Below are 27,133 nucleotides of genomic sequence, written 5' to 3'. Positions count from 1 at the left end.
CCAGGTGCTGTCAGGGGAGGAATATTTTACATGGTCCTGTGATGTCTAACCATGGCCCGCGCAGAGCCTGAAACGGTGACATCACTGGTGGAGAAAGGAATCCGTCAGCAGGCCCTGGTTTTCAAGCCTTTGCTAACAGGCCTGCCCACACCGACTCTGCTGCCTACGGAGTATGTCTGCCACTTTCTGGAGCTGAAAGCACCAGAGAAACTGGACTGGGAAAAGATCAATTCATTTTCACAAACCCAGTACTTTTTCTCCCATGTGGGGGAAGGGGGAGAAGATGAAACTCAGTTACGGTACAGAACTTAAATCCATAACTGAAAATTAAACAGTGGAGACCACAGGGTATGGAAGAGCCGAATGCTACTCGCATATATTGCTAAGAAGCCATATCATTACATAAACCCACACGAGTTGCATCTAGGTGCTCTGTTTACTGAGTGATATACATCTGTATTTTCAATGTGTCCATTTCTTCCTGGGGTGCCCACTACATTGTCATCTAATTTAATTAAAGGGTAGTTCAGGTTTATGAATAAATAAATATATATATATATATATATATATATATATATATATATACACATACTTTCATATACATACATAAATATATACACCTACACACATATGTGTTGAATAGTGGCATGAGGAATAGTGGCTAAATTAATCTAATATTATTGCCATATATCATCTGAATAAAACAAACTGCAGAATCAAGACTGAATGTTTGAGATTTCAGATGTACAAGGTTGCTGGACCAGTATGCAAGAGCTACTCATTGTAAGAAAGTCTCATATCTTATTCATACTTTGTACTTAGTTGATTCACAACATGATGCTTAAAAAAAAAAAATAAAAAATCAAACCAATGCTCCCAATCGTCAGTTTCAGGAGAAGGTTTTTCTCCCATTCTGTGTCAACTCGTCTTAGAGCTGAGCCCCTGCTGCATACAAGGCTCCTTTGTAAAATGTTTGTGGCAGTTTTGCAGCTGTGCAGGGACCTGCTCTGCCTTTTGAGTCAGCGCTTCCCCAGATTCAGTGTGCTTTGCCTTGGACTGAAACTTTGGGAAATGAAAGTCTGTAAATTCTGGGGCATCCAGTTCGCAGAACTGTGCCTACAGTCCACCTCCCAGACAGAGAAAAGAAAAGGTTTCAGCTCTTCGGCTGAACAGCTGGTCAGTTAATGCGCAAAACATGCAGAGAAATCAGGAAGCAGGCGAGTTCTCATTACACCCGCAACACATGCCTCACAATTTCTTCGCACACTGTTGAGCGATCAAGACAAACATTCACCTGCTCAGAAACATTTCATCTGAATGGGAGGAGACGGGAGGCAGCCAGACCCTTCTACTGTGCCTAATCTTCCCTCCTCCCCCCCCCCCCCCCCCCCACCCCAAGTAAGGGTAAACCTGGTCAGCAAGTATTTTAAAAGCAATAATGTACACCAAATATTTTAAGGGTAAACCTTCTGCATCAGCTCAAAGTGTTTGGGAGAAGCGAAACAGTAAAGGGTGTGTGCAAGGAGCAGGACACGTGGAAAGCAGAGCTGGTTAGTTATGCCCCCTAGAAACAGGGAGATCTCACGATTTCTGGCCAGATCCAATTACTTCCCCAGAATTTGGTGCTTCCAGTAAGCACCCCAAAAAGGGTAATATCCCAATGTGTAACACTGACTTCACTCTCTTACCAAGCAGTTTTCTCTTTTTTTTGTTCATCTGCTGGGAGATTTTCTTTTCCCCATTTTTTGGGTCCTCCCCAGATGGTGGCCATTCCCCTGTTTTTGGGATAAATTAGCGCGCGCCCCAGCTTACTACAAGAGATAGCAGGAGAAAACCTACTTTTTATGCCCTATTGGTCAGAAAATGAAGGGAGGAGAGACTGCGGACTTTCAGAGCCTGCCCTACTGTGAGCAAACATGAAGGGAGGAGAGACTGCGGACCTTCAGAGCGTGCCCTACTGTGAGCAAACATGAAGGGAGGAGAGACTGCGGACTTTCAGAGCCTGCCCTACTGTGAGCAAAAACGAAGGGAGGAGAGACTGCGGACTTTCAGAGCCTGCCCTACTGTGAGCAAAAAAGAAGGGAGGAGAGACTGCGGACTTTCAGAGCCTGCCCTACTGTGAGCAAAAAAGAAGGGAGGAGAGACTGCGGACTTTCAGAGCCTGCCCTACTGTGAGCAAAAACGAAGGGAGAAGAGACTGCGGACTTTCAGAGTGTGCCCTACTGTGAGCAAACATGAAGGGAGGAGAGACTGCGGACTTTCAGAGTGTGCCCTACTGTGAGCAAAAAAGAAGGGAGGAGAGACTGCGGACTTTCAGAGCCTGCCCTACTGTGAGCAAAAATGAAGGGAGGAGAGAATGCGGACTTTCAGAGTGTGGGCCAGTTTGGTGAGTTTTTCTAGTTTTGGAAGCCCCCACCCCGCCCCTGCAGGGCAAGAGTTGATTTTTGGGACCTGCTTACCTTTCTAGAAGTCAGGGTGGTGGGCAGTGTTGAAAAAGACAGTGTGAGCCCAAAAGAAGCTGTTTGGGATTTTGCCCGTTTTGAAGAGCTGTTTTCCTTTTTTTTTTTTCCAAGACTGGGAGAAGGATACTGATTCAGTTGGAGGATAAATTAGGAGACATTGATTTTTGGAATGATTATTTTGCAGTTCTCATATGGATACTTTTAATTTCAGCAAACTCTTATTTTGAACGCCACTCCCTGGTCTGTGGCTGAGGTTTTTGAGTCCACCGGTGAGAGACTGAGTGAAACTGATAGCACCAGCACAGAGGGTCCCCAGAGGCTTTGTCCTCCTCCTCGCCAGACCGAACCCCGCCTTCCCAGCGGCGCGCGCTACTGCGGTGAAAGTGAGGGGAGGGAGAGATAAAGAGATGATCCAGGACAGCGAGTGTGGCCCTGGGAATTGCTGTGACCCCTGCATTAGGGACCGTGAAACCAAGTCAATCAGGCTCAGAACGAAAAACAAATTTCTCAGTGCATGAGCTTTAATATCACTGTGCAAGGGAGTGAGAAATGTGTGTGTGTACACAAATATTTGCAGACTTACATACACACACAGATGAATACGTATGTGCCAAGTTTAGCATGCCTGAAAATTCTGCTCAGAAGTGGTCCAGGCCTGGCATACAAGGAATGACCACCTTGGAAAACCATGTCCGATGGGACACTCGGCAAAGGGGCTTCACAAGGCTCCACGAGACACTGAGCCCTGTGTGCTTGGGCACTGTGTCTGGCAGAATCCCAGCGAGAGCGATCTCTTAGTTTCTTGAGTACCAAAGAAAGCAAATATTTACTTTATGGAATAAAAGAATCATTTTAGTCATATGTATTCTCAAAACAGTCCACGTCTGCATAAGGGGGAAAGACAGCACATCACAGGACGGTTTAGGAATGTTAAGACTTACATTCTGGGGCAGAAGAAAGCACCCCCCACTGCCACCATGCTAAGCAGTAATGATCCCTGGAGGAGCGAATGCCCAGATCTAGGAAGAGTTCACCTGCTGGCTGGTGTATCTGGAGTAATAAACACTAGCCCTCCAAGCCTAAATCAGGTTTGCTTGTTGTAACTGGACTGTTTACCTTTGTTAGTGATAGCTGATAGGCTCATTATCAATAATCACAATTTTCTGGACAGTCCTGAGTATAGAAGGATCCCCAACTCATCATTCTAACCATATGCTATTTGGTTTGGGGATATCACCATATACCGTATCTTCTTTTCACATTCTGAACAAATTGAATGGAACTGCCGCCTTTATGTTTTTTACTTTCTAAAAGTTCTCCTCAAGGGAGGGGAAAATGATGTCTGGTCTGGAATCAGTCAACTATGTACTTGCAGTAGCAACAGAACCATTAGGCACGTCTAAGACAATTCTGCACTTACTTTTAAAACTGAACCCTACTCAAACCAAATTTGCATACATGTTTGACTAAAACAAAGCAGTAACAACAAAAGACTATTTAACTCTCCAAAAGAAATCAGTTATCTAAACATCTATGCTAGGTCACCCCTCCCACCCCCCAATAATGCAGTCCGTGCATGGCTGTTAGTTTTTCTCAGTATTCACACTTGTTCTTAAAAAAACACTAAGTACTATTATTCATATCAACAGGGCATCCAGAACAGCTTGCCGTCGATGTTTTTGAATATTTTACAGATGGAATACAGATGTTTTGGAGCATCTATCATATATGATGGGAGAGTGTAGAGCTAGTCAATATGTGACTGCAATATAAATTTCAGATCTGATGTAAGGTGTGGCATCATTCCAGCTGACCTTCAGATTGGCTGTGACAAACCCAGCTTACGTCTCTCATTAAATGCCTTGTCAGGGCTCCTGTTTCTGAAGCTTTAAAGAGACCAAGCATCTTTATGAAACATTTTTTTTTCTCTCATTTCTGGCGAGGTTTGGTTTTCCTATTGTCATGCATGGCAAACCCAGAGCTTTATTAACTGCATGCACAAATGCCAGTAAAAGAATGTGGAGAATGGTGAAGGTTAAGCTACAGATGAGTAACTTTCGTAGCTGAAAACTAAGTATCTTTGGGATTTTTACAATATTTTTTTGCAAAGATGCCTTTCATTCCCAAGGGTAAAAGGTATAGGCCAAATAGAAATGTGGAATTCTAGTAGCCTTCGCCATAACAGTTAAAATATCCATTTTGTTTTTGTTTTCAGCTTACCTTTAAATTATAAAACATGGTCTGATTTTCAAAAATCCATGTCTGCATTATTTTTAACAAAATCTAGATTCTTCTTACAGTTCAAGGGGCACTCTTACGAAACCCAGGTCATTTTTTTTCTACTGTATTCATTCGCATTATAAATTTCTCATGAATTCTACTGCAAATTTGTCTTAACGATGGATAGCGCATATAGAATGGTACAGTAAACTCTGTGCATACAACTTCAAAATGCTTCATAAAAACAGTTACCCATACACAGTACTTGCAGCTAACACAGTGAGATGCACATCTTGACATTTTGCTCCAAAATAAAGAAACCAAACCCAATGCATGCAGCTGCTCACTCCAGTAATAGAAATAGTATGCAATACATGGCACTGAACAAACTCCTGCAGCTTGCCTCTGCTTCAGTATTAAGCTGACCACTTCATTTAGAAAAAAAAAAGCACCTTGTGCAATAACCATCATTGTTTGACGGGCAAAAGCAAACGATAGCGCTGAAAATACCACAACTGATTCTGCAACTCAAGGCATGCAACTATTTTAAATCAAGGAAGGATAAGCCAGCCCGGTCTACCACAGCATTTTATCATTAGCCCTCACATCTTCGGATGACAGGGGCAAAACAAACCACCTAAACTGTACAACTTCAGGAAGTCACAGCTGGTGCATGGCAAATCAGTTCACCAGCCCCAAAAGCCATTCCTATGCTTGCTCCAGTACTGTTAATAATATTCTATCAATCAGAGAGTAACAAGGGAGCTAAGAACAGGTCTGCCTAGCTGCCTCACAACTCTATCTGGTCCTTTACCAATTCTCAACACTGCTCTACTAGGGAAGACACCTGCTTGCCACCGATTTTGGTTATTTTCAAACTGCCAGGTTGGTGGGGACCAGCAAGGCGCAGCCAATCGGTGTGTCCTAGGCACACGTTTTGTGGGGCAGCAGAATAAGTTGCAGTGACATTTGTATTTGGCAGGCATGTGCCCTAGACCGTACTTTAGCACCCCCCCGCTTCCCCCAAATGCGCGCCCCCTCGGTGGCAGTGCAGAAACCAAACCAAAACCAGCCGATTCCGTGAAAGCCAAGCAGGGCGAACAGTGCCCGTGCCACGGGGGGAGAGGGTGCAGGGGGGGCCGGGGGCAGCGCGGCTCGCTTCCTACCTTGTTCGAGGCCATCTCGCTGACGGAGTGGCGGGTCTGCAGGGTCTCCAGCTGGTCCAAGCACCAGTCCAGCTCCTCCAGGGTCTCGCCGGCCAGCTTCTGGTAGGCCTCCTCTGCGAAGAGATAGGGAAAAGGGAGCTCAGTTCTCAGGCGCTTGACGGGGCTAAGGGCGAGCTCCAGGGGCTCCATCGCGCCGTACCCAGCCATGCTCGGAGGACCGGGGCTCACGCATGAGCGCTCCTTCATAGTGGTCTAAACCAGACTCTGGGAAGGGGCAGGCAGGCGGGGGGGGGGGGGGGCCTGTCCCGTGGCTAGGCACTCGCCCCCCGGGACTCAGTGGCCAGCAGCAGCATGCCCCTCCGTCTCGCGCTCTCCCCGTGTGCGGCGGCGCTGCGGCGGCGGAGGAGGGAAGCTCCTTCCCCGGCCCACCCCTCCCCCTCGGGCAGGCTTCAGAGCATCCTCCTCCTCCTCCTGCCGCTTCCTTTGAACTCAAGGCAAAAGCGGCTCGCGGGGCGGCAGGGAAAACCCGGCGCGGAGGCAGCCCTGGGCAAACGGAGACGGCTGCTGACGGCGGGGCGCGCGCGAAAGTCACTGGCGGTGAGTCACATCCTGTCAAGAGGAGGCTGCACGCGGCCGGGGGGGGGGGGCTCTTTCAAGCAAAGCTCCAACTTCACCACATGCTAGATGGCCCATGAATGATCAAGAGAGGTGGCCCCCCACCCCGAGAGCCGGCCAACCTGCCCCCTCCAGGGCCAAGGGGGGTCCTCACTACAGCTCTGCCCCGAAGGGCAGATTCCTTCCCCAGGTTGCATCTTTGAGTCTCAGACTTGTGCTTTGCTGCTATGTCTGAGCATATTTAGGGGAAAAGTGGGTTTGTTATAAAAAAAAAACAACAAAAAACAGAAGGCTGCAAATGAGGCATTGGACTGGGTTAGTCCTAATGTTTATACTGCTAAATTATCGGCTCCATAGTCTGCCACAGGGGTCAGCATAGATACCTGCTATTTTGCACGAAAATTACTTGGGTTTCCGATTTCTAAAGGACATTGGGAGAGGAAGTAGACTGCCGATTAGAGACATCGAGGTGGCTTGAGTTCACCAGTACTAACATGGGTCTTTGGTACATCACTTTATACCTAAGCTAGGATCCCCAAACTCAGTTCTCCGCAGCCTAATCCAGTTGGGTTTTCAGGATTTCCACAATGAATGATCATGAGATATATTTGCGTATCATGGAGGCAGTACATGCAAATAGATTCATGCATATTCATTGTGGAAATCATGAAAACCTGACTGGGTTGCAGCTCCCGAGGACCCTCGACCTACTGTTTCAAGCACTCACTTACACTGGACTTTTTTTGCTATTTATTTTAAGATGCACACCAATATGTAAATGCTGTTAACAGCTTGGCAGGTTAGACCTCCTTCTCTTGCGGACACAGATAAACATCAGTAGACCTTACTAATATTAATGGAACATGTGAGCAAACCATTCTATAAAAAATAAACCCAGTATCTATGGCAAGGTCAGTTCAAGCTTTTACAAGACATTGCTACCAAACCCCAGTGCTTGCTTATCTTATCCCTCAGCACACCGGTGCCTCTGGTAGGAACTAGGAGATGGGGATTTCTTATGTCTGGAAAAAAAATAGATGTCCTGGATAAGAAGGATGTAAGGGGGGGGGGGGGGGGGGGGGGGGCAGGGCAGATTAAGAAAAAAACAAACCTAGACAGGGAATGTATCTTTCCACATCTTTTGCTAAATATTTCTGTCAGCTTCTTCAAGGTATCATTTAAGAGCAAAAATCTGGTACATTTAATATAAGCAGTTTATAATATAAATTGTGCTTAATCCAAACTGAAATACAGTAACTATGGTGCCTGCAGAGTTTCGCTGTGTTAAGGTATCAGGCATCATTATATTAGTTTATGGGTCAATTTAATTTTAATGATGCAGATGGGCATGCTACAATTGTACCTTTCTATCTTCCTCGCTTTCATAAAGTTACTTAAAAGAAGTGTTATTTCCCAAAGTAAATTATTGCAAGGTGTGTTCTCATATTCAAATACTGCTATGATTAAATCATATCTGTGCCAAACAAATTTATTGGCTTACAGCTGGCTATAAAGAAGGACCACTGCCCTAAATTCTAGACCTGTATGTGGTTATAAGGTGTAGCTAATGAAGCAGCAGGTTCTTCTAAGCAGGAAACCTACATTCAGGATTCATGATCAGTGGTTTAACTGAAGGATTATAAAAGGTGATATCCTCAGCCACTGGGGATTAGAGGTGGATCAGTTTTGCTGAGCACATAGCGCTGCTGCATTCTCAGGGTGCAGGGCTGTTATGGGCATAAAGAATCAGAGAAATATGAAGAGAGATAAGAGGAACAGGGGAATTATACTCTCAATTGTACTGTAGGCCTATGAAAAAGCATTAAATTCTGTTATTTACATTAGCCTCCATCCTGCATAGTTTTTGAGCTGTGTAAATTGTTGATTATCTAGAGATGTTGAGCAAGCAGTGTTTTTTTCCTTATGCCAAAGAGCAAAACCAGTTGGTTTGCTTTGAGGCATATTTAGTGCATTCTCCTAGAGATCTAGTCCTGTGTATTAGATTTTGCCCAATCCTAATTTTGTAGAATAGAGGCCCCAATGAAGAGAATTTTTCTGTCAGACTTTAAGTCCTGTAAAGTGGGAAGCATGAAGGCAAGTCTCGCAGAACCCCTTGAGCACTCTTTATAGGTTATACAGACAGTGACTGCTTTTGAGGCAAAAGCAGCTACAGCAACTAATCTGAGGGCTTGAAAAGTTACAGAGAGACTGTGATATCATTAGCAATAGGCATTATTTTATACTGAGGTAGGAGAACACCCCCCTTCCCCACCTCTCCAGGGCAAGCTAGCTGCTCCTGTTTTCTAAAGCAGTCACTATCTGGGTTATTAAACTCTGTGCCAGCCCTCCCACTATTGGACTGGGCACCATTTTTAATATCTCCCACATAAGATACTCCTCTGCAACAAAATGATACATGTTAAGCATGTACCAGTGCCATGATGGGAATCCTTTTGACCATTCTCCATGAACATTGGAACCTGAAAAGTGGTCACCCTTTGTAAAAGGATTCAGAGTGTAAAACTGCTCTAAGTAGTTCTACTGATTCCAATTCATTTTTAAGCTCCTTTGATTACATACTCAAAATGGCTAAAAATCAAGCAATTGCTATTTTGTAAACCCACAAGAAAGAGGAAGTGTTTTGAATTAGAATTTGCAGCTAAAATACTGTAATGAAAACCAGAAAATATGGTTTTATGTTTTGGCCTAGAAGTTCACAGTGATTTTTTCTGTGGGCACATAGACAACTGAGCCACTGGAATAAGAGACTAGTGTCAAATGCACCATTCAATAGACTTTCATAATTTACAGAAAATTGCAATGAAGCATTTCTCTTAATTTTAACTGTCTTATCTCATGCACGTTTCCACTTCAAACTAACTCCTAACTGTTCTTATGTTACATCCATCTTTGTTTTCAGTTTTTTTTTCCTGCATCTTCAGTCTGCTCCTTTTTCTAGATCTCCTATTTCCAAATTTCCTTGACTCCCAACTCCCATAATCTGCAACTTTTTCACTATTTGCTCTTCTTCCTCTGCTCCTTATTTCTGGATCTTTTTCCTTCTCTGTTGATCTTCTGTGTGTCATCTTCTCTCTGCCATATTGTCCCTCTGGCTTCACACTTCACACTTTTGTCGCTTATCTTAGTTTGCAGGTCACCTCTGCATTCTCTATCACCTTTCCATTTTTTTTCATCTCTGCTCTCTGTTTTCCTAATCTTCCTCCCTTCATCTCTTGTCTTCTCTCACCTCACACTCTGTCCTGTTTGTTTGACTGGTCTACATTATCTTTCTGGCTTTAGCTCTGTCAGTTACTCAGTGTTTTTCTCTCCTCCACCTTATCTCTCCTCGCTTCTATACTCCCCTCCCTCCCAGCCCAATCATTCTGTGTTATTCCTCTTTCAGCGTGGGAGGCAAGCCATAATGGGGCAGAACCTTCATCTAACAGAAAAAAATAAAGGCAATAAGCCACCACAAACACAACAATCCAATGCAAAAGCAGAAGCAAAGTCTGAAATTATATATAATATCCATAATGGGTATCATAATAAACAGAGAAGAAAAGTGTGCTGCTTATTCATCAATTTAATTAGGTACCCTGTGTCTACTTATTTAGCATTTATATTCAGCTTTCAGAAAGAAGAAAATACTTCCCAGATAAAGCAGAGAAAGACCCAAGAGTGGCCCTGCTTCAGGGGTCCAAAAACACCTCGGCATTTGTCCGCCCATTGCAGGGGTCATGTGCTCGTAATTTCGAGATGGAGCTCATTCTTTTTTGTTTTAAGCTTTTAGGTTTGCGTTTCACATGAAATATTTACTAAATGTTAAATCAGTAGACATTCGGGCGAATTTTCAACGGGCCGTGCGCATAAAAATCGGGACTTGCGCACGTGGCCAGGCCCTGCGTGTGCTGCACGCATTTTCAAAAGGTCGTTAAGTCCCAATACGCGCGCAAGTGCCGGGCCCTGAAAAAGGGGCGTGGTCTGGGCAGGGCGGGACAGAGGCCATTAGCCACTGTTCCGGGGAAGCACGTGCTGGTAGACGGCCGGCGCGCGTAACTTGCTTCCGCTCCAAAGGAGCAGTAAGTAATAAAATAAAACAATTTAGGGAAAGGTAGCTTAGGTTTAGGAGGTGGGGAGGAGAGATGCTGGGGAAGGCCCGATTGCATTGTCGTGCGTATTTTATGAAAATTTGCCCCCCCCCCCCCCGTGTGCACCGCCCGCACATGGATGGCCGCTTGCGGCTTTGAAAATCTACCCCATTGGGTACAAGATTAAGTTGATTAATAAGCTTTTCCCTAACTAAGCAGCACTTGTCCAAATACTTTTTTTTTTTTCTATGTTTATGATAACAGTTTAGATATTATAAATAATTTCAAGACTTTGATGGCACTTTTGAGTTAGGCAGATTCTTCATGTGCCAAGTCCTTTGACCTAAGCAAACTGTATTGCTAGCAGACCATGGGGATCACCTGCACCCAAAAGACAACTCCTTGAAGAAGTTCTGTATTCTCATATGGCCTTTAATTTTAGAATGAAGGTCAGGGGAGAAGGAAAAGACATGGAAGAGCCTTTCTATTGATTAAAGGCTCTTTCCCAGCTTATCAATAAGCTTTCTTTTCTTGTAGAGTTGAGCTGTCCTCCCGGTAACAAGTAGTCCTAAATCTGGAATCCAGGACTGGAAAAGTTCATTATTTTCCAAGTCTGAGGTAAGTACTTCGATTGAGTTATTGGTATCTAGAAACTTTGATGCAATTAGCTGATCAAGCTACATGAAATGTCTACTGGGTTTAACAAAATGCATCTGTATATTTTCTGTATGCTTTTCTCATGGTAGTTTATTTGCCATATTTAGCACATGCCTATTTGTCTAAAAGGCCCTCTGGGCCAGATACTGTACATTGTAACATATTTAGTACATACATATGGGGAGGGGGTCATTTTCAAAAGGATTTACCCATGTAAAAGTAGCATATTTCATAGCAATTTTTAAAAGCCCATTTACATGTTTAAAGCACACTTATGCATGTAAAACCTTATGACAATTCAATAGCATAAATCGTTATAATTTTCAAAAGCCCATTTATGCACATAAATTGTTTAATATATTATGGGAGTAATTTTCAAAACAAATAATACAACAAAACAGTATACAATACAATATAAAATATGAACCAGCATAAAAACAGGATCATGCAGTAATTACTAAAACAAACAAAAAAAAAATACACATCTTTATCCAAAAACTAGAAGGCCAGAAAAAACCCCCCAGTAACCATAGTTAAAGAAAGATCCAGGTTGCTGCTAAACTAAAATCCTGTAATTTTACCAGGTTGTCAGTAAGGGAAATATGATATATATGACTTTAGACATGAAATTTACAAACTTCTGAATATTTTTAGACAAGCTCTACTCTACATAAGGCAGTGCATTTATTTTGCTTTGGTTTCTGTTACATCTTCTGTTGTACCACATCTTGAGCTATTAAAGAAATCTGGGAGATAAATACATTGACTGACTGACTGAATCTTTGATACGCTGCACAATACAATGGGGAAGAAACCACTGATGTGCAGACAAGGCGAGTACCACTTGTCAGCAAACCATACCCTTTTTTTTTTTATCTACTGCATATGGTTTATTCTGATATAGCGTACATACAACTGATTTGTCAGCTGCCTAAAGAATGACAGAGACATCTGTAATGAACAATGTCTGATGTAGATGTGATGTGTCAAGGTTCCTGGTACAAATTATTTTTCTAATATTGGCGATGCAATATCCTAGTTAGGACTTGCATGCATAAAAACAAGGAGTGGATGAACCTACAACAATTTTCAGCTGCCTAAAATTATGTGCATAAATTTGGCTGCACAAAAGTGCATTGTAGGGTAGGGGTGGGGGTGTGTGGGTGCCTTGAAATTACATTTGAAACCTTAATTTTCAAACATGGCAATTATGTGCATAACTAAATGTCATTGCTTCGCATTGAGTAAAGTTGTGTGTGTATGAAGGTCTAGCTGCAGTTTTGAACATGCTTAAAATTATGTGCATAACTTTGCGGTTAGGGGGAGTACTGAAAAGGTATCCACTATTTTTTCTTGTGGGTCTCTAGCTACTGAATCACACACATTTTTACTGCTTAATGTTTTCCAACAGTTTCCTATTTTATACTGGAAGTGGCATTAAAAATAAAAGGAGACTCGAAAAAATTAAAATGGTCAAGAGTCCGGAAGCCGCACTTCAGTGCAAAAAAAAAAAAAGCATACAATCTGGCATCAAAAGAATCCGGTAGCCTCTTATCAATTAGGAGAACAAGAATTTGCAACTGCCAAAGAAAAGGGTCTTCAGATGACCTGAAGGATGCCAGTCTGTGTATTAAAATGGCAGGGGAGGCAAAAAGAATGGTGATTTAAGGAGATGACTTACCAGCAAGAAAAAAGTGGTAATGTTGCCCTTGCATATCTTACTAATGAGAGCCATCTTGAGTACTGCGCTCATTTCTGGAGGTCAGACCTTTGCAAGGACACAGAGGGTGGAAGCAATTCAGAGAAGGGATACCAAATTAAGACAGGGCGTACAACACAAAAACCTACACAAAGAGGCATAAGGAACTGATATGTACTAAATGGAAGACATAAGGGGAAGGAAGGACACGATGGAAACATTCAAATATTTGACAGGCTTTAATAAAACAGAAGGGGGACATTTTCTTACTAAAAGAAATTCAAAGATGATAATATGTAGTTGCAAGGAGGAAGGACACAATTTTCTGCTCAGAGGATGGTAGATGCAGCAGCAGTGGTACAGAGGGTATTGCTAAGAGCAAGGGTGGGGTAAAAAAAAAAAAGGAGAGGGGGCTGAGCGTTCATCTATCTGGAACAGAAGAAGACATAAAAGTCAACAAGAGTTGGGGGGGGGGATTAGAGTAGGGCTAGGGGGGGAAAGGTTAGGGAAAGGGTGTGGGAAGGTTAGGTTAGGGGGAAGGGAACAGAGGAAGGCAGTGCGGCTCGGCGTGCACATGGTGCACAATTGTGCACCCCCTTGCGCGTGCCGACCCTGGATTTTATAACATGTGCGCGTGCACATGTAGGCCGCAAGTGCTTCTTTTAAAATCTACCCCATAATGTCTTCAGTTTCTTTGGGTAAAGATAGATTAGCAATCACCCAGCGTTCAGCATCCAAGCCGTCAGATTGAGGGATGGAAGGTTGCAATTGAACAGTGTTCCTTCATTCTGAGTCAGCAAAGTACAGTTCACCCCTAGATGTATGGTAGAACTGCTGGAAAGTTGTATGAGATATAGAGACCACATCTGTCTGAGCCATTATGCAGCTATGAGGATCAGCTGAGCATGGTCTTGGAGCAGCTTTTGCACTGTTCTGGTGATCAGTGGTATTGGTGGAAAAAATGCATGAGGCTTGTTCCCCTATCAAACAAGAAAGTGACCTGAGCTAATCTGAGATTGCTAGGCCGAACTGGGCAGAACTTGTCCGGCTTCCTCTTCTATTCTAATGTGAACAGGATAACTGATGGTTTGCACCACAAATTGAACAATTTGTTGACTAATGATTGTTGTAGAAACTACTCGTGGTAGCAGAAAATTCTGCTTAGGTGATCCACCAACATGTTAGAAATCCCTGAAAGATAGGTGACTTGAAACCTGGCTTGATTTCTTGCTGTCCACTGCCAAATCTTCAACACTTTCTGGCAGAGAGTACATGACTCTGTGCCCACCCTGTTTGTTGATATAGAACATGGCGACCTGGTTGTTGGCTTGAATAAAGATGTTCTTTCCCTGAAGAAGAGCTTGAATGCTTCCGTGTGTATCTGATTGCTCTCAGGTCTAGAAGATTGATCTGAAATTGGCTTTCCATGAGAGACCTGTTGTGCCCATCAGTCGCAGGTGGCTGTGACCTTTGTTGCTTGCCTCCTTTCTTCCTACAGCACAGAGTCTAGGGAGGATGGCTGCCTCTGCTTCCATACGCCAACCCCCATGGTGTGCCCAGGACAGTGTGGGTGCTCCCGGCAGCCATCTTGCATCCGGGGTAACCTAGGGCATGCATGCCTGCCTGCCCCCTTCTCATACACGTCATGGCGGAAACCTCAGGGGCGTCCCCACCGCATGACGTCATCCACTTACTATACTTAAGGTCAGCTGACCATCTAAGCTACGAGTTAGCAAGGATTCCTGTCCTGCGTAATTCCGTCCTCCTGGGACTTGTCTCGCTGTTTCTGACTGTGTGATCTCGGTACCCGCACCTCGGGAACCTTGTTATACCTAGGGATTATCCACTCCTCATAGAGCCATCTTACCTGTCTCACCTTTCTTTTAGTGAGCTTCATCACTGTTCCTCGGATGACCCTCCAGTGCTCCAGTTCCGGGTCTCCTCGCTGCCTACTCTACAACTGGCTTCCTCTAACGCTGAATGAGTACTGGACCACTTCTCCTTTATCATGTGGATTCTCGGGTTACCCCGCTCTGCGGACCACTACTGGATCCATACTGTCTTGTGCAACCAATACCATCGGCGTCCGGCCTACCCCGACTGCGGACCACTGCCAGAGATCGACAGCACAAGGCTTCATCAAGAGAAGGTACTCCCCCGGGTTACCACACGCTGCGGGCCACTACCAGATCTGCATTATCTTGTGCCACCACCAGCTTCAGTCTCCGGCCTCCCCGCACTGCAGACTACTACCGGAGACCATCAGCAGAAGTTTCATCTAGAGGAATTATCTCCTGGATTACCTCGCTCTGTGGACCTCTACTGGAGAAGCCTGCTTGCAGGCTTTTTACATGAACTGAGTTTATTAACCCTCTCCTCAGGTTATTCTTGCTGCATAATAAAGCTACTGCCTCTGTTGTCAATCACTGCTGAGATCCCACCTGTCAAGGTGAGTCCTCATAAGGCTCCTCCCTGTGGGTGGAGTCATCTCTTCCACGACCCAAGGGCCCACTGCCGAACTTTACACACAGAACGTAACAAAACCATGTGCCCTGGATTCAAAAGGATCCTGTGAGCTCCCCATCCTTTTATGGAGGCATCCTTCCCTAAGGTCACTAGGTGAGGGAAGGCGTAACATGGATCTCCCTCCTGAAGTACATGAGGATTTAATCACCAGCGTAATTTCTGCTTCATGTCTTCAGAAAGCTGCATGACTGTGGTAATGGTTGAGTTAGTTGGTTCCACTGGCAGTGCAGATCCCACTGCAGGTAATGGAACTGAAGGTGGGTTGGTGAGATCACATGAATGGCTGCAGCCATATGACCTGATGCAACCAGAACTGCTCAGTCATCAAGTGCCGAGAGGTTCGTAGTTTGTGAATGAGCGACCTCATGATGTTTGCTCGTTCCAATGGCAGAAACGCTTTCTCTTGCAGGAAGTCTCTCCAGGTTCCAATGAATTTGATTCTCTGAGTCAGTACAAGTTTGGATTTCTCGTAGTTCAGTGGAAACTCCAAGTCTTGAAGAAAACTGATAGTCTTGCATAAGGAGGTCAACACTTCCTCCTGAGAGCATGCTGTCACTAGCCAGATGTCCAAGCATGTGAAAACCTGAATCTCTTGTTGACACAAGTGTGCTGCTACCATTTATGAGTATTTTGATAAACACTCTTGGAGCAGCAGCCAGGCCAAATGGGAGTATCTTGTATTGATAGTGGGCAGAATCCACTTTGAAATGAAGACAGTGCCAATGGGAGGGAGGGAGGGAGGGATGGGTATATGAGCATATACATCCTTCATGACGAGCATGCACATTCATTCCCCTTTCAAGATGTGGGGCAGAATCATGCTGAGGGAATTCATTTTGAATTTGTCTCTGAGAAGATGCTTGTTCATTTGGATTTGAACAAATCCAAATGAACCTCATGATTTCTTGGGTATGAGGAAATATTAGGAGTAGAATCCCTGTTCACGCTAGGACGGGGGTACTAGTTCTATTGCTGAAAGAGAGATTGCACTTCCACTCGAAGCTGCATCAAGTGAGCAGAATCTGGACTGATAATAGAGCAATATAGAAGGGATGGTAGATGGGGAGAAAAGTAAACGGTACCCAGACTCCATGATTTTGAGAAAGTCTAGATTCTGTCCCCAGCAGAATGGGGAAGTGTTGACTGCTCGATGTGATAAAAAATTGGGCCTTGATTTAGGTTGGCCTGTTGATTTTTCTTAGGCTGATGGCATTGTCCTGATGAAGTCTAGCTGCTGATACTGGGCTGGTAGAAGCGGTAGACAGTGCCGTTGAAAAGGCCGGAATGGGCGTCTCTGAAAATATGGTCTTTTATAAGGGTAGAAGGAGCATTTCAAGGAAGGCTGCTCTGGAAACATCGAGAGAAACTGGACTGCTAAATTCTGTTCTTTAATTTAAATGACCACCTCTCTGCGCTTCTTGCCAAAGTTGTTATACCCTAGACAGGGAAGATCTGCCAACTTCTCATGGACATCGCCTTGGATGCTACTTCCTAAAAGCCTTGCCATACACCGAACTCCTAATGAGGAGGAAGAGGTACGTGAAACAGAGTTGAAAGACTCATAGATAGAGCAAAGAAGGTGTCAAATGCATTATGCTGTGTTCAAGAGCAGCTGGGGATAATAAGCTCCACCATCCATAAATTGTAGGAAAAGCTTCAGTTTCTGAATGCAATCATGTAGACATTGCACCATATAGAATTGATTAACAGAGATATGACCTGTAAGCATGGACCTTTGAAAAACCTTCTTTCCAAAATTGTTGAGAGGTGATCTATGGTCAAGAGGATCTGACAGTGGGTCAGATGGGATTCCCATGGAACCTTCTTCTAGCCCAATGAAGTGAGTTTACTGAACCAGGACCCTAATGATGAAGAAGGGAATCGGGGTTGTGCAAGAGGTAACATAACCTGGCTAACCACCTCTGAATACTGCAATTGAGTGGGGCGATGAAGAACCCAACAGCAAGGGCTCTAATAATGTGTTCACCCCAATAGACGAAATTGGGACTTCAGTCTGAGGGATTGTCGCAGCAATGCTGGGGATGAGAGATTGGAAAGCTCTTTCTGACTCCTTAGTCAAAGAGGTAAAAAAAAACCTCACCAGACTTGCAATCTGGTCAAGTGACTGAAGTGTCCTGTGACCCGGCATGGGTGGGGGAACATCTTCTGAAACAAGAATCAGCTCCTCTTCTTGCATAGGATGCAAGTTAGATGAAGAGGCCTCTTGCATATTAGATGCAAGAGGCATTATGGAACATATTACATCTGGAGCCTCTAAGCGGAAGCCCTGCATCATTAATCTCACAGGAGTGAAGAGAAGAGGTAACAAATCCTCTTCAGTCTATGAAGTAGAGTGTCTGGCATAGAGTTGTGCTGGTAATACACCCTGATGAGTTTAGACTGGGGCTCAAAGTGTGGATTGTTGCAATGTAGAAGACTTGTGCTTCACTGGCATGGAATGCCTCAATGATCTGGAGGAATGTTGCTTCAAGTGCTTTTTGGAGAGTCTCTGAAGCTGCATTGAAGAACCCAGTATACAGCAGGAATGCACTGTCAATGTGTCAGCTGGGTCGGGACTGTTGTTCTGGAAGGGGCCCCAATGCTGAGGTTCTTGCGCTGTGTATTGATGAGTCATGCATCGATGAAACTGATGCCCTGAGAGAATGGTGTGTTAGTGCGTTGGTACCTCGTGGTGCATTGAAGCACAGGTTCTGTGTGTCGAGGGATCTGATGTATTGTGTGTCATGTATCAGGCATGTCAGAGTGTCGTGCATTGACTGTCAAATGCACCAGTGTGCCATGTGTCAAATCAGTCAATGTGCAGTATGTTGAGTGCATCAATGCTTCCTGCGTCAAACACGTCAAGGTGTGTTGTGCTGACATTGCAGATAGTTGGTTTGTTGATAGCGCCGATGCACCGCGGTTCAAGAATTTCTACTTATTCAACTTGGGGCCACAGACCAATTGATACGCATGATACAAAGTTTTCAATGTAAAATGTTATAAAGTGCAATGCTATATTATATAAAATACAATGCAATATTTCATAAAGTCCAATGCAAATTGTTACAAAGTGCAATGTAAAATGTTACAAAGTTCAATCTAAAGTGTTACAATGTTTCAATGTAAAACAAGAAGTCTACGTTATTAGACTCCTCTGTAACAATGTAAACCGGTGTGATATGTCCGATGAACATCGGTATAGAAAAACAAATAAATAAATAAAGGCAGGCTCCCGTGAACGATGTCATTTTTGATTCGACACAGTGTGGTTTGTGGTACTTGTTCCTCGCACTTTCAGCATGGGCTGATGGGGAAGTTTTGGAGGAGCTTCTGCTCAGCTATTTACCCAGTGAGGCAGATGACGCTGCATTGTGGGAAGAAAACCTACTGCCACTCTAAAGAAATTTATGCAGTTCTTTAATTTTAGCCATTCTGGAAAGCTGATAATGTGGAGATATCCATCCACATTTATTTTATTTATGTATTTATTTATTTAGAGCTTTTCTATACCGGCATTCATGATACAATCACATCATGCTGGTTTACAGTTAACAGGTAATCACATGTAAATGAGTTGGCCTGATCATGTTCCAGGTCCAAGCAATTCATTCCAGATGTGGCAACTCAATCCCATCTATGAGGAATATTTCCTTGGTACAAGGGGGTAATTTTCAAAAGGATTTACACGTGTAAATGTAATTACTATCGCAGCAATTTTCAAAAGCCAATTACCTACGTGAAGAGCACTTACATGAGTAAATCCTATGGACAATTCAATGGCATATAGTGCAGCAATTTTCACATGTAAAATTTTAAGTGTGTAAATTTTAAGTGTGTAAATGCTTTTTAAAATGCTTTTTAAAATCAGGACCATTCATGGTAGGCTTCTTTTTCCCTGACATATTGAAAAGGCAAAGTCTTTTTTGTTTCTTTTGAACACTAAAAAGTACTGTTGTATGTACTGCAGATGCAGCAAGGTATCTAACTGTTGCGTCCGTTGGTCTCAGATGGCTTCGACCTCTGTGCCTCACCTTTCTTCCTGATCTCCCCGCTAGCCTTGGGAAGATGGCTACCACGCATCTGCTTTCCGCTCTCTCCGGCGTCTCTGGAACGGCAATGGCAAGGCTATCCGCCATGCTTCTCCTGAGGGCCTCCTAGGGTGCGCATGCGCATGCCACAAACGTCTTTATCCACGTCAAGGTGGGAACCTCGGGGGCGTCCCCCTCAAGTGATGTCATGCCATCCGGGTATTTAGCCTGCCCTTCATTTGCTAACAAATCGAGTTAGCAAGGACTGGACTCTCCTCTGGTTTGAGCTACTCTGCTGCTTCCGTACTGCCGCTGGAAGCTCTCTCTGCCCTTCGGGGTATTTCATCTAACCTGGGTACCCGCTCCTCGGGGGCCCTTTGCTTTCTTTCAGGTGCCTATCTGGGATACCAGGTACTCGCTCCTCGAGGGCCTGCTCTCCCTGCCTGGGTGCCTAGAATCCAACTACTTCTGCCTGCTGGAATCTACATCTATACAGCTACCAACTTAGTGAGTAATCTAACCTTTACCAGTCTGTCTCATCTACAGCTCTGCACTGGGAACCTGCAACTGGAACTCCCTACACCACCGAGTGCTGATAACATCTATCATTGTGAGATGGGTCCCTTCAGCCGAGGGTCCCTGGACTGCCACTACTGGATCACCTCACTACTGCCACCTCTGGTGGTATCATCCAGCTGTATAATAAAAGACAAATCTCTGTCTAGCCTAGTACTGTGGTTCCTCACGGGGCTCCTCCCCGTGGGAGTGGCCATCACCACAGTACCCAAGAATCCTCTCCAACACCTCAAAACCATAACACTAATACTGAAGAAAAGTAACAAAAATTACTAAAAATAGATTTTGAGATTGAAATAGAAAAAAAATTATATGGAGAGAGTGAGTACACATCCATGCAAATGCTTGGACAAAAAATGACTGAGGAGGATCATAAGCAATGCCCACGTGGGAACTCCCGCACATACTTAGAGCTCAAAGTTCTATTAGGGGGTTATTTTCTAAAGCTTTATCTCGTGCGCTAGGGCCCTAATGCACGCGATAAGGCCGTATCGAATGCCAAAAGGGCCTTTTCGCATGCGATATAATGCAAATTAGGGGGAGGGGAGGAGTCAGGGCGGGGAGGGGCGGAGTCGGCAGTGTCTTCGTTGCTGGCAATAATGTTACTAACATTATCGCCAGCAGTAGTGCACCGAATAGCACCATCTTTCACGGTAGTGCTATTCAATGCGAAAGCCGGCGCACTGCCATGGGTGCGAAGGCTGTGGACTTTCGCAGGTCCGCCCCCCCCCCCCCGTTTTCACAGGATTCATCATTCTGCGAAGAACGATGAATCCTGGACTTAGATAGGAAACAAGAGTTCGGTGCCGCTGGATCCACATGCATCCACGTCATGGCTAATTCAGGCTGCTTATCAATGGAAAGAGAAGAAAATCTCCTGCAGGAAGTCAAGCTGGAAAACTTTCATAAGATAGGTCAAGATAATCAGGGGCAATTAAGCATACTGTGTGAACCAAAAGGTCCTCATCTGCCAATATCTATTGTTCGTGTGTTACATTTTTTGAAAATAGGGCTAACAAGAGCAAAGGCCCTGAACATACTTTCCAGGACCATTATTGTTTAATTTTTCATCCCATTTATAACAAGCTGGTCTAAAGAGCCTTGTGTGTTTTGTGAATAGCTAAAATAGATTTTAAAGAGTGTCTTTCATTTATGCTGCAATTTTACTGAAGTCAAAACTAGAAGGAATTGCAAAGGAGCATCTTGAGCTGGTACTGAACAATTCAACTCCACCTGGATATGCATGCGAGGAAGGAGAAGGAGGAGAACCATAAATAAAACTCATACATTTATTGAAAGCCTCCTGATGTTATCAGGGCCCATTGAATAAATGAAGGCAGTGCCGACAGGTTCCTCCATACAAGTTTACTTCGTCAGTGGTGAGTGTTTACTGGAGGCAGAGAAAGATCTCCACAAAGAGAAAAACGGCAGAAGAGGTGCCCCATCATTCAAATAATACATTGTTTTCTTTATTTCTGCTGTGAAGAACGATGGCGTGGAGAACAGCAGTTTTTCTGACTGGTCGCTCTTTCCATTTTGAGAATTTTTGGTTCTTGAAAATACTGAGATCCATATTCAAAAGTCATTTACACATAATACATGGCTTATCCGGCTATATTCAGCTCTTATCCGGTGAAATTCTAGCCAGGTAAGATGAGGGTGTTCTGGGCTGGAGCGAGTTAGCCGCATAAGTTCTGCCACTGAATATACCCAGCTAACTAGCTCAGCAGCTGAATATGGACCTTCTCAGTTCAAGGCACTGCTTGCAGGATGCTGAATTTTTTTCCTCTCTCAAATGAAGGAGGAGAAAAATAAGAGGAGAAAAAAGTATCTGAAGTATAAAATTTGTTTTCTTTTTCCTTTGAATTTGTAAAGTGTTTGTATCATTTCTTTGTATGTGTATGCGTGCATATATGTCCACTGACACATAACGCCTCACTGCATACCTGCAAAGCAAATCTTGCTTTCATTAACAGGTTTTTGTTTCTGCAGGAAACTGTTTTTCTATAAAGCAAGAAAATGTATATTCCCATCTAAATATGTTTTTAAATTAAGCTTTAGTTTTGTGTTTAGAGCTCCAATGCTAGAAAAGGACTGGGCTTTGCTTCTTGCACATTATTTAACAAAGATGTATCTTGAAAGTTCATCTATTTATTTATATATTCCATTTTATATTCTGCCCTTTCCATTAATTCAATGTGGATTACAGTTTATACATAATAATCTATTATCTATAATCATAAAACAATACAACATTAATATAAAATAATTACAAATTCAATTCAAAATATATATAAATTGCACTATCGATTTTACAAGCATTTAAATAATCATGGAGTATGCCCAAGACCTGGCAAAAAAGAAAGCCTTCAGTTGCTTCCTGACATATTGCTAAAAGTAAATTATTCCATGATATCGGAACTGCCAAGGAAAATGCCTGATAAAGAGTGTTTTTTTTAAACAAAATAAATGAGTAGATGGAATAGTACACAAATTCTGATTTGCTGAATGCAAATTATGCACTGTCACGTATGATATACACTTACTACTAAGACAATACTCATCCGTAAATAATGATTTATGTGCCTTGGTTAGAGTTTTAAACTGAATTCTGTCATATATTGGCAACCAATGTAATTTCTTCCGATATATATAGTCAAACTATTCCCCATGGCAAGCCAAATATTACTTGACTAGCAGCTAACTAGATTATTTGGAAGTCCCAAAAAATGGGCATTGCTATAATCTAGCTGATTCATAACAATCATTTGAACCACTACCCTACTTTTGCCACATTGAAATTTGTGCCTTTAGAGACTGGAATCCAGTAGTATTCCCTGGTCAGGTACCTTATCGTGTAACTGCAATGCATGACCATGTAATTCATATTTGTCAGACATTCTTGGCATTACTGACTTACCTAAGGATGTGACCATTGTTTTCTTATGATTTAGCACAAAGCCATGTATTTCCATCCAGTCATTTATTCTCACCATACTCCTAGTAAGGTCAGTTAGTGGAACTTAATCTCTAGTTATACTAAGAATATAAAATTGACCATCATCTGCATAAAATTTAAAAGGAAAACCAAGAGAATCCATTACATCAACGAGCATACAAACATAAGTGTTAAATAACACAGACTATAGAGAGGATTCCTTTATTAAATCTAGCCTGTTGCTGTCGTCCAGTTAAGTATGACAAACCATTGGTATACTGTATCCCTTATCCCTATTTCTTGAAATTTCTTTGGTAAATTTCCACATGAACTGATATCTAATTGCACCAGTATTCCGGAATGGCTCTTATCCAAATCTTTAATTACATCATCCAAAAATGAGACTAATAAAGCCTCTGTCCCGTGCTTTTTTTCGAAAACCATATTGATTGTTATGCAATATTTTATTATCATCCAGAAAAATCCTCTAATTGCATTACTGCCCACTCTTCCAGCACTTTACCAATAAAGCAAAGATTAGAAACAGGACTGTAAATTATAAATCTGTTTGAGATTTAGTCTTATCTTTTAATACTGGGGCAGATTTTAAAACATACGCGCGGGCATACATTTGTGCGCGTAACCCGGTGCGCACAAATGTACACCCGATTTTATAACATGTGCGTACAGCCGCGCGCATGTTATAAAATTAAGGGTCGGCGCACACTAGGGGGGTGCACACTAGTGCAAATTGCATGTGCCAAGCCCTCGGGGAGTCCCGGTGGCTTTCCCCGAGGCCCCAGAGCGACCTCGGAGGGAACTTTCCTTCCCCCCACTTTCCCCTCCCTGTCCCGCCCCCCAGCCCTAAAGAAACCAGTGGCAGGCGTAACTTGCGCGTGCCAGCCGAGGGCCTGCGCGCGATCCCCCTGTGCCAGAATCCTCGGCCACGCCTCCTGGACCATCTGCCCTGCCCCCGTCCCGCCCCCTGCCCGCCCATTCAGAAAAGCCCCGGGACATACGCACGTCCCGGGTCTTTATGTGTGCCGCCGGGCCTTTTGAAAATAGGCCCGGCGCGCGTAACCCCCCTTATGCACGTAAATCCTTGAAAATCTGCCCCACTGGTTTTATTATAACCTGTCTCAGTGCACTAGTCACATTAGCAGATTGCAACAATTGATTAACAATACTAAGCAATGCATGTCTTTCTGCAATCCAGATGGACATGGTTCTAGATGAACCCCCCAAAAAATAAATTAATTTGGTTGAATTCAACCCACCAAAATCTATACCCCCGGGTTAGATTGCGGAAGTTGCCAATTAATCCCAGCAGCAACCCAAGTGAGAGAGCTAGGGGTCCAAATCAATGAAAATTTAACAATGAAAGCCCACATAAGCAAACTGATTAGATCTGGTTTCTACAAGTTGTGGATTCTGAGCTGATTGAAACCTCTACTAAGCACAACAGATTTCAGAACAGTATTACAATCTCTCATATTCTCAAACCTGTATTATTGTAATTTCTTACATCTAGGTCTTCCTGCAAGTCACTTAAAATCTCTGCAACTGCTGCAAAATGCCGCAGCTAGACTTTTGACTGAAACAAGGAAATTTGACCACATCACCCCAAGACTGATGGCTGTGCATTGGCTTCCTGTACAGTCAAGAATACATTATAAAGTTCTAACTATAATATTCAACAACATTAACTCAACAATGATCTGCTGGGAATAACATTTAAACCTCATAAACCCCCGCAAACTCTCAGATCACAGTACAAAGGCCTCCTAGAAATCCCGAACTTAAAAGAATTCTCAACTAGCACAAACTAGAGACAGAGTGATTATCAATTGTTGGCCCAAAACTATGGGCCGCCATGCCAGAGGAACTTCCAACAGTATTGGACAAAAAGAAATTCAAGAGCGACTTAAAATCTTGCCTATTCAATAATGCCTGGGAAATTTCGCACTAACCCGAAAACCGAATTTTTCCAAAATTTTGGGAAAATTTGGTTCGGTTTTCGTGTTTCCTGAACCAGGACGAATTGCACATCCCTAATGTCTTCTATTGTACAGAAACAGCCAGTTCCCTATGACTCAGATAACCTAATTAATATTTGAACAATAAACCCCCCCCCCCCCCAAAAGCAAACCCCTATAATCTGTAAGGATGTGCATTCGTCCTGTTTCGGGGACAACGAATCCCGAATGAATTTTTCCCGAAATTTTGGGAAAAATTATTTTTCGAGTTAGTGCGTGGTAACATTAAAATGTTAGCATGCACTAACCCGAAATTTGGGTCCCCCCGAATTTCAAAGGCCCGAACCGCGGGAAATATGATATTTCCTGCAGTGGGCTGAAAACGAAGCCCAAACCTTTTGGTTCGGGCTTTGCACATCACTAATAATCTAATTATGTTTTCATGTTATATATCTACCATTATAATACTTCTGTTTATTATGAATGTTTGTCCACCTTGTAACACTCACTATAATTATGAATGTTTTACCTGTAAACCGTTATGATCTAGTGCTTCTCATATGGAATGACAGTATATAAAACATCTAAATAAATAAATCACAATTCTTTACTTTGCAAATTTCTATTTTACCATGTGACATCCATTAGTAATATCTTGCACATTATTGGTATCTTGTGTGAACCTTGGTTCACACAAGATACCAATAATGTGCAAGATATTATCACACAAGATAATAATAATTATCTTGTGTGAACCTTGGTTCACACAAGAATTGAAAAAAACCAAACTAGAACTCAGACGCAAAGAACACTCATGGCGAAAGAGTCCTACCATGGACAAACTAAGTGAATATAAAACCCTCATGCACATATACAGAAATAACATCCTCCGATCTAAAAGAGACTATTATGCCAGCAAAATTCACAATTTCCTCTTTGACGCCAAAACACTATTCTCATACGTCACAGAGCTCACAAAACCCAATGCACCAGTCATCCCAGACAACCAAGCCCTCTCAAGGTGCACAGAACTTGCTTTATTCTTTGAAAATAAAATCCTTAAATTAATAGCCCCATTGGCATCCTCACACCTCACTACCAACTCAGACCGGAAAGCACAACTAAACTCTTTCGAACCCACTACTTCCCTTGAAGTTGAAGCCATGCTCAAAAAGATGAAACCTTCCACGCATCCTACAGACTCTCTACCTGCCAAACTATTGCTCACTATCCCCGAAATTATCTCCAAACCTCTAGCGGAGATTATCAATTGTTCGCTAAATCAAGGATCCGTACCGGACTCAATGAAACTTTCCACCCTCAAACCACTTCTCAAGAAACCCAACCTTAACCCAATAGACCCGGCAAATTTTCGCCCCATTGCTAACTTACCATTTGTGGCCAAAATCATGGAGAAAGTAGTGAACAAACAACTTTCGGAATACCTAGAAGAAAATAAGATTCTAGCCCCAGCATAATTTGGCTTCCGTAAATCCCTCAACACAGAATCCCTTCTGATTTCACTGACAGACAGAATCTACACAGGCCTTGATAAAAAGACCCCCTACTTGCTGGCCCTACTTGACATATCAGCGGCCTTTGACACGGTGAAGCATTCCATACATCAACCGTCTATCAGATATCGGTATATCAGGAACGGCTCTGGACTGGTTCAAGTCATTCCTCAACAACAGAATATTCAAGGTTAGAATAAATAATAAAGAGTCGCACCCAGTCAAAGCCACTCTCGGAGTCCCTCAAGGCTCCTCCTTATCCCCTACTCTATTTAACATCTATCTTCTACCCCTCTGTCAACTTCTCACTAATCTAAATGTTACGCATTTTATCTACGCCGATGACGTCCAAATTCTGCTACCAGTTTCAGAATCAATAACAAAAACTTTGAATTTTTGGAACAATTGCCTACAATCCATAAACACACTTCTCACCAGTCTGAATCTAGTGCTCAACACCTCAAAAACTGAACTTTTGCTCATCACTCAGGATGAAAACTCCCCTTCAACTCAAATGACCTTAACCACTCATGTAAGAGATCTTGGAGTAACCATAGACAACTGGCTGAACTTAAAAAAATGTGTCAATAACACAACAAAAGAATGCTTTCACAAACTACATATATTAAAAAACTTGAAACCTCTTCTCCATCTCCATGACTTCC

General features: G+C 43.2%; 1 protein-coding gene across 6 annotated transcripts in view; it reads right to left on the bottom strand.

Moving 5' to 3' along the window:
* Window positions 1-27,133, bottom strand: part of PDE4D (phosphodiesterase 4D) — a 1,438,018-nt gene that overhangs the window by 115,504 nt on the left and 1,295,381 nt on the right. For all 6 annotated transcript variants that reach the window (XM_029576715.1, XM_029576676.1, XM_029576694.1 and 3 more), the window contains one exon: window positions 5,849-5,961. In XM_029576715.1, coding sequence (XP_029432575.1) covers window positions 5,849-5,961 — 113 coding nt within the window. The remainder of the gene's footprint in view (window positions 1-5,848; window positions 5,962-27,133) is intronic.

Source organism: Rhinatrema bivittatum, chromosome 1, assembly GCF_901001135.1.
Source record: "Rhinatrema bivittatum chromosome 1, aRhiBiv1.1, whole genome shotgun sequence".
Classification (NCBI taxonomy): Eukaryota; Metazoa; Chordata; class Amphibia; order Gymnophiona; family Rhinatrematidae; genus Rhinatrema; species Rhinatrema bivittatum.
The sequence above is the reverse complement of the archived record's forward strand: the minus strand, read 5'-3'. Positions and strand labels throughout refer to the sequence as shown.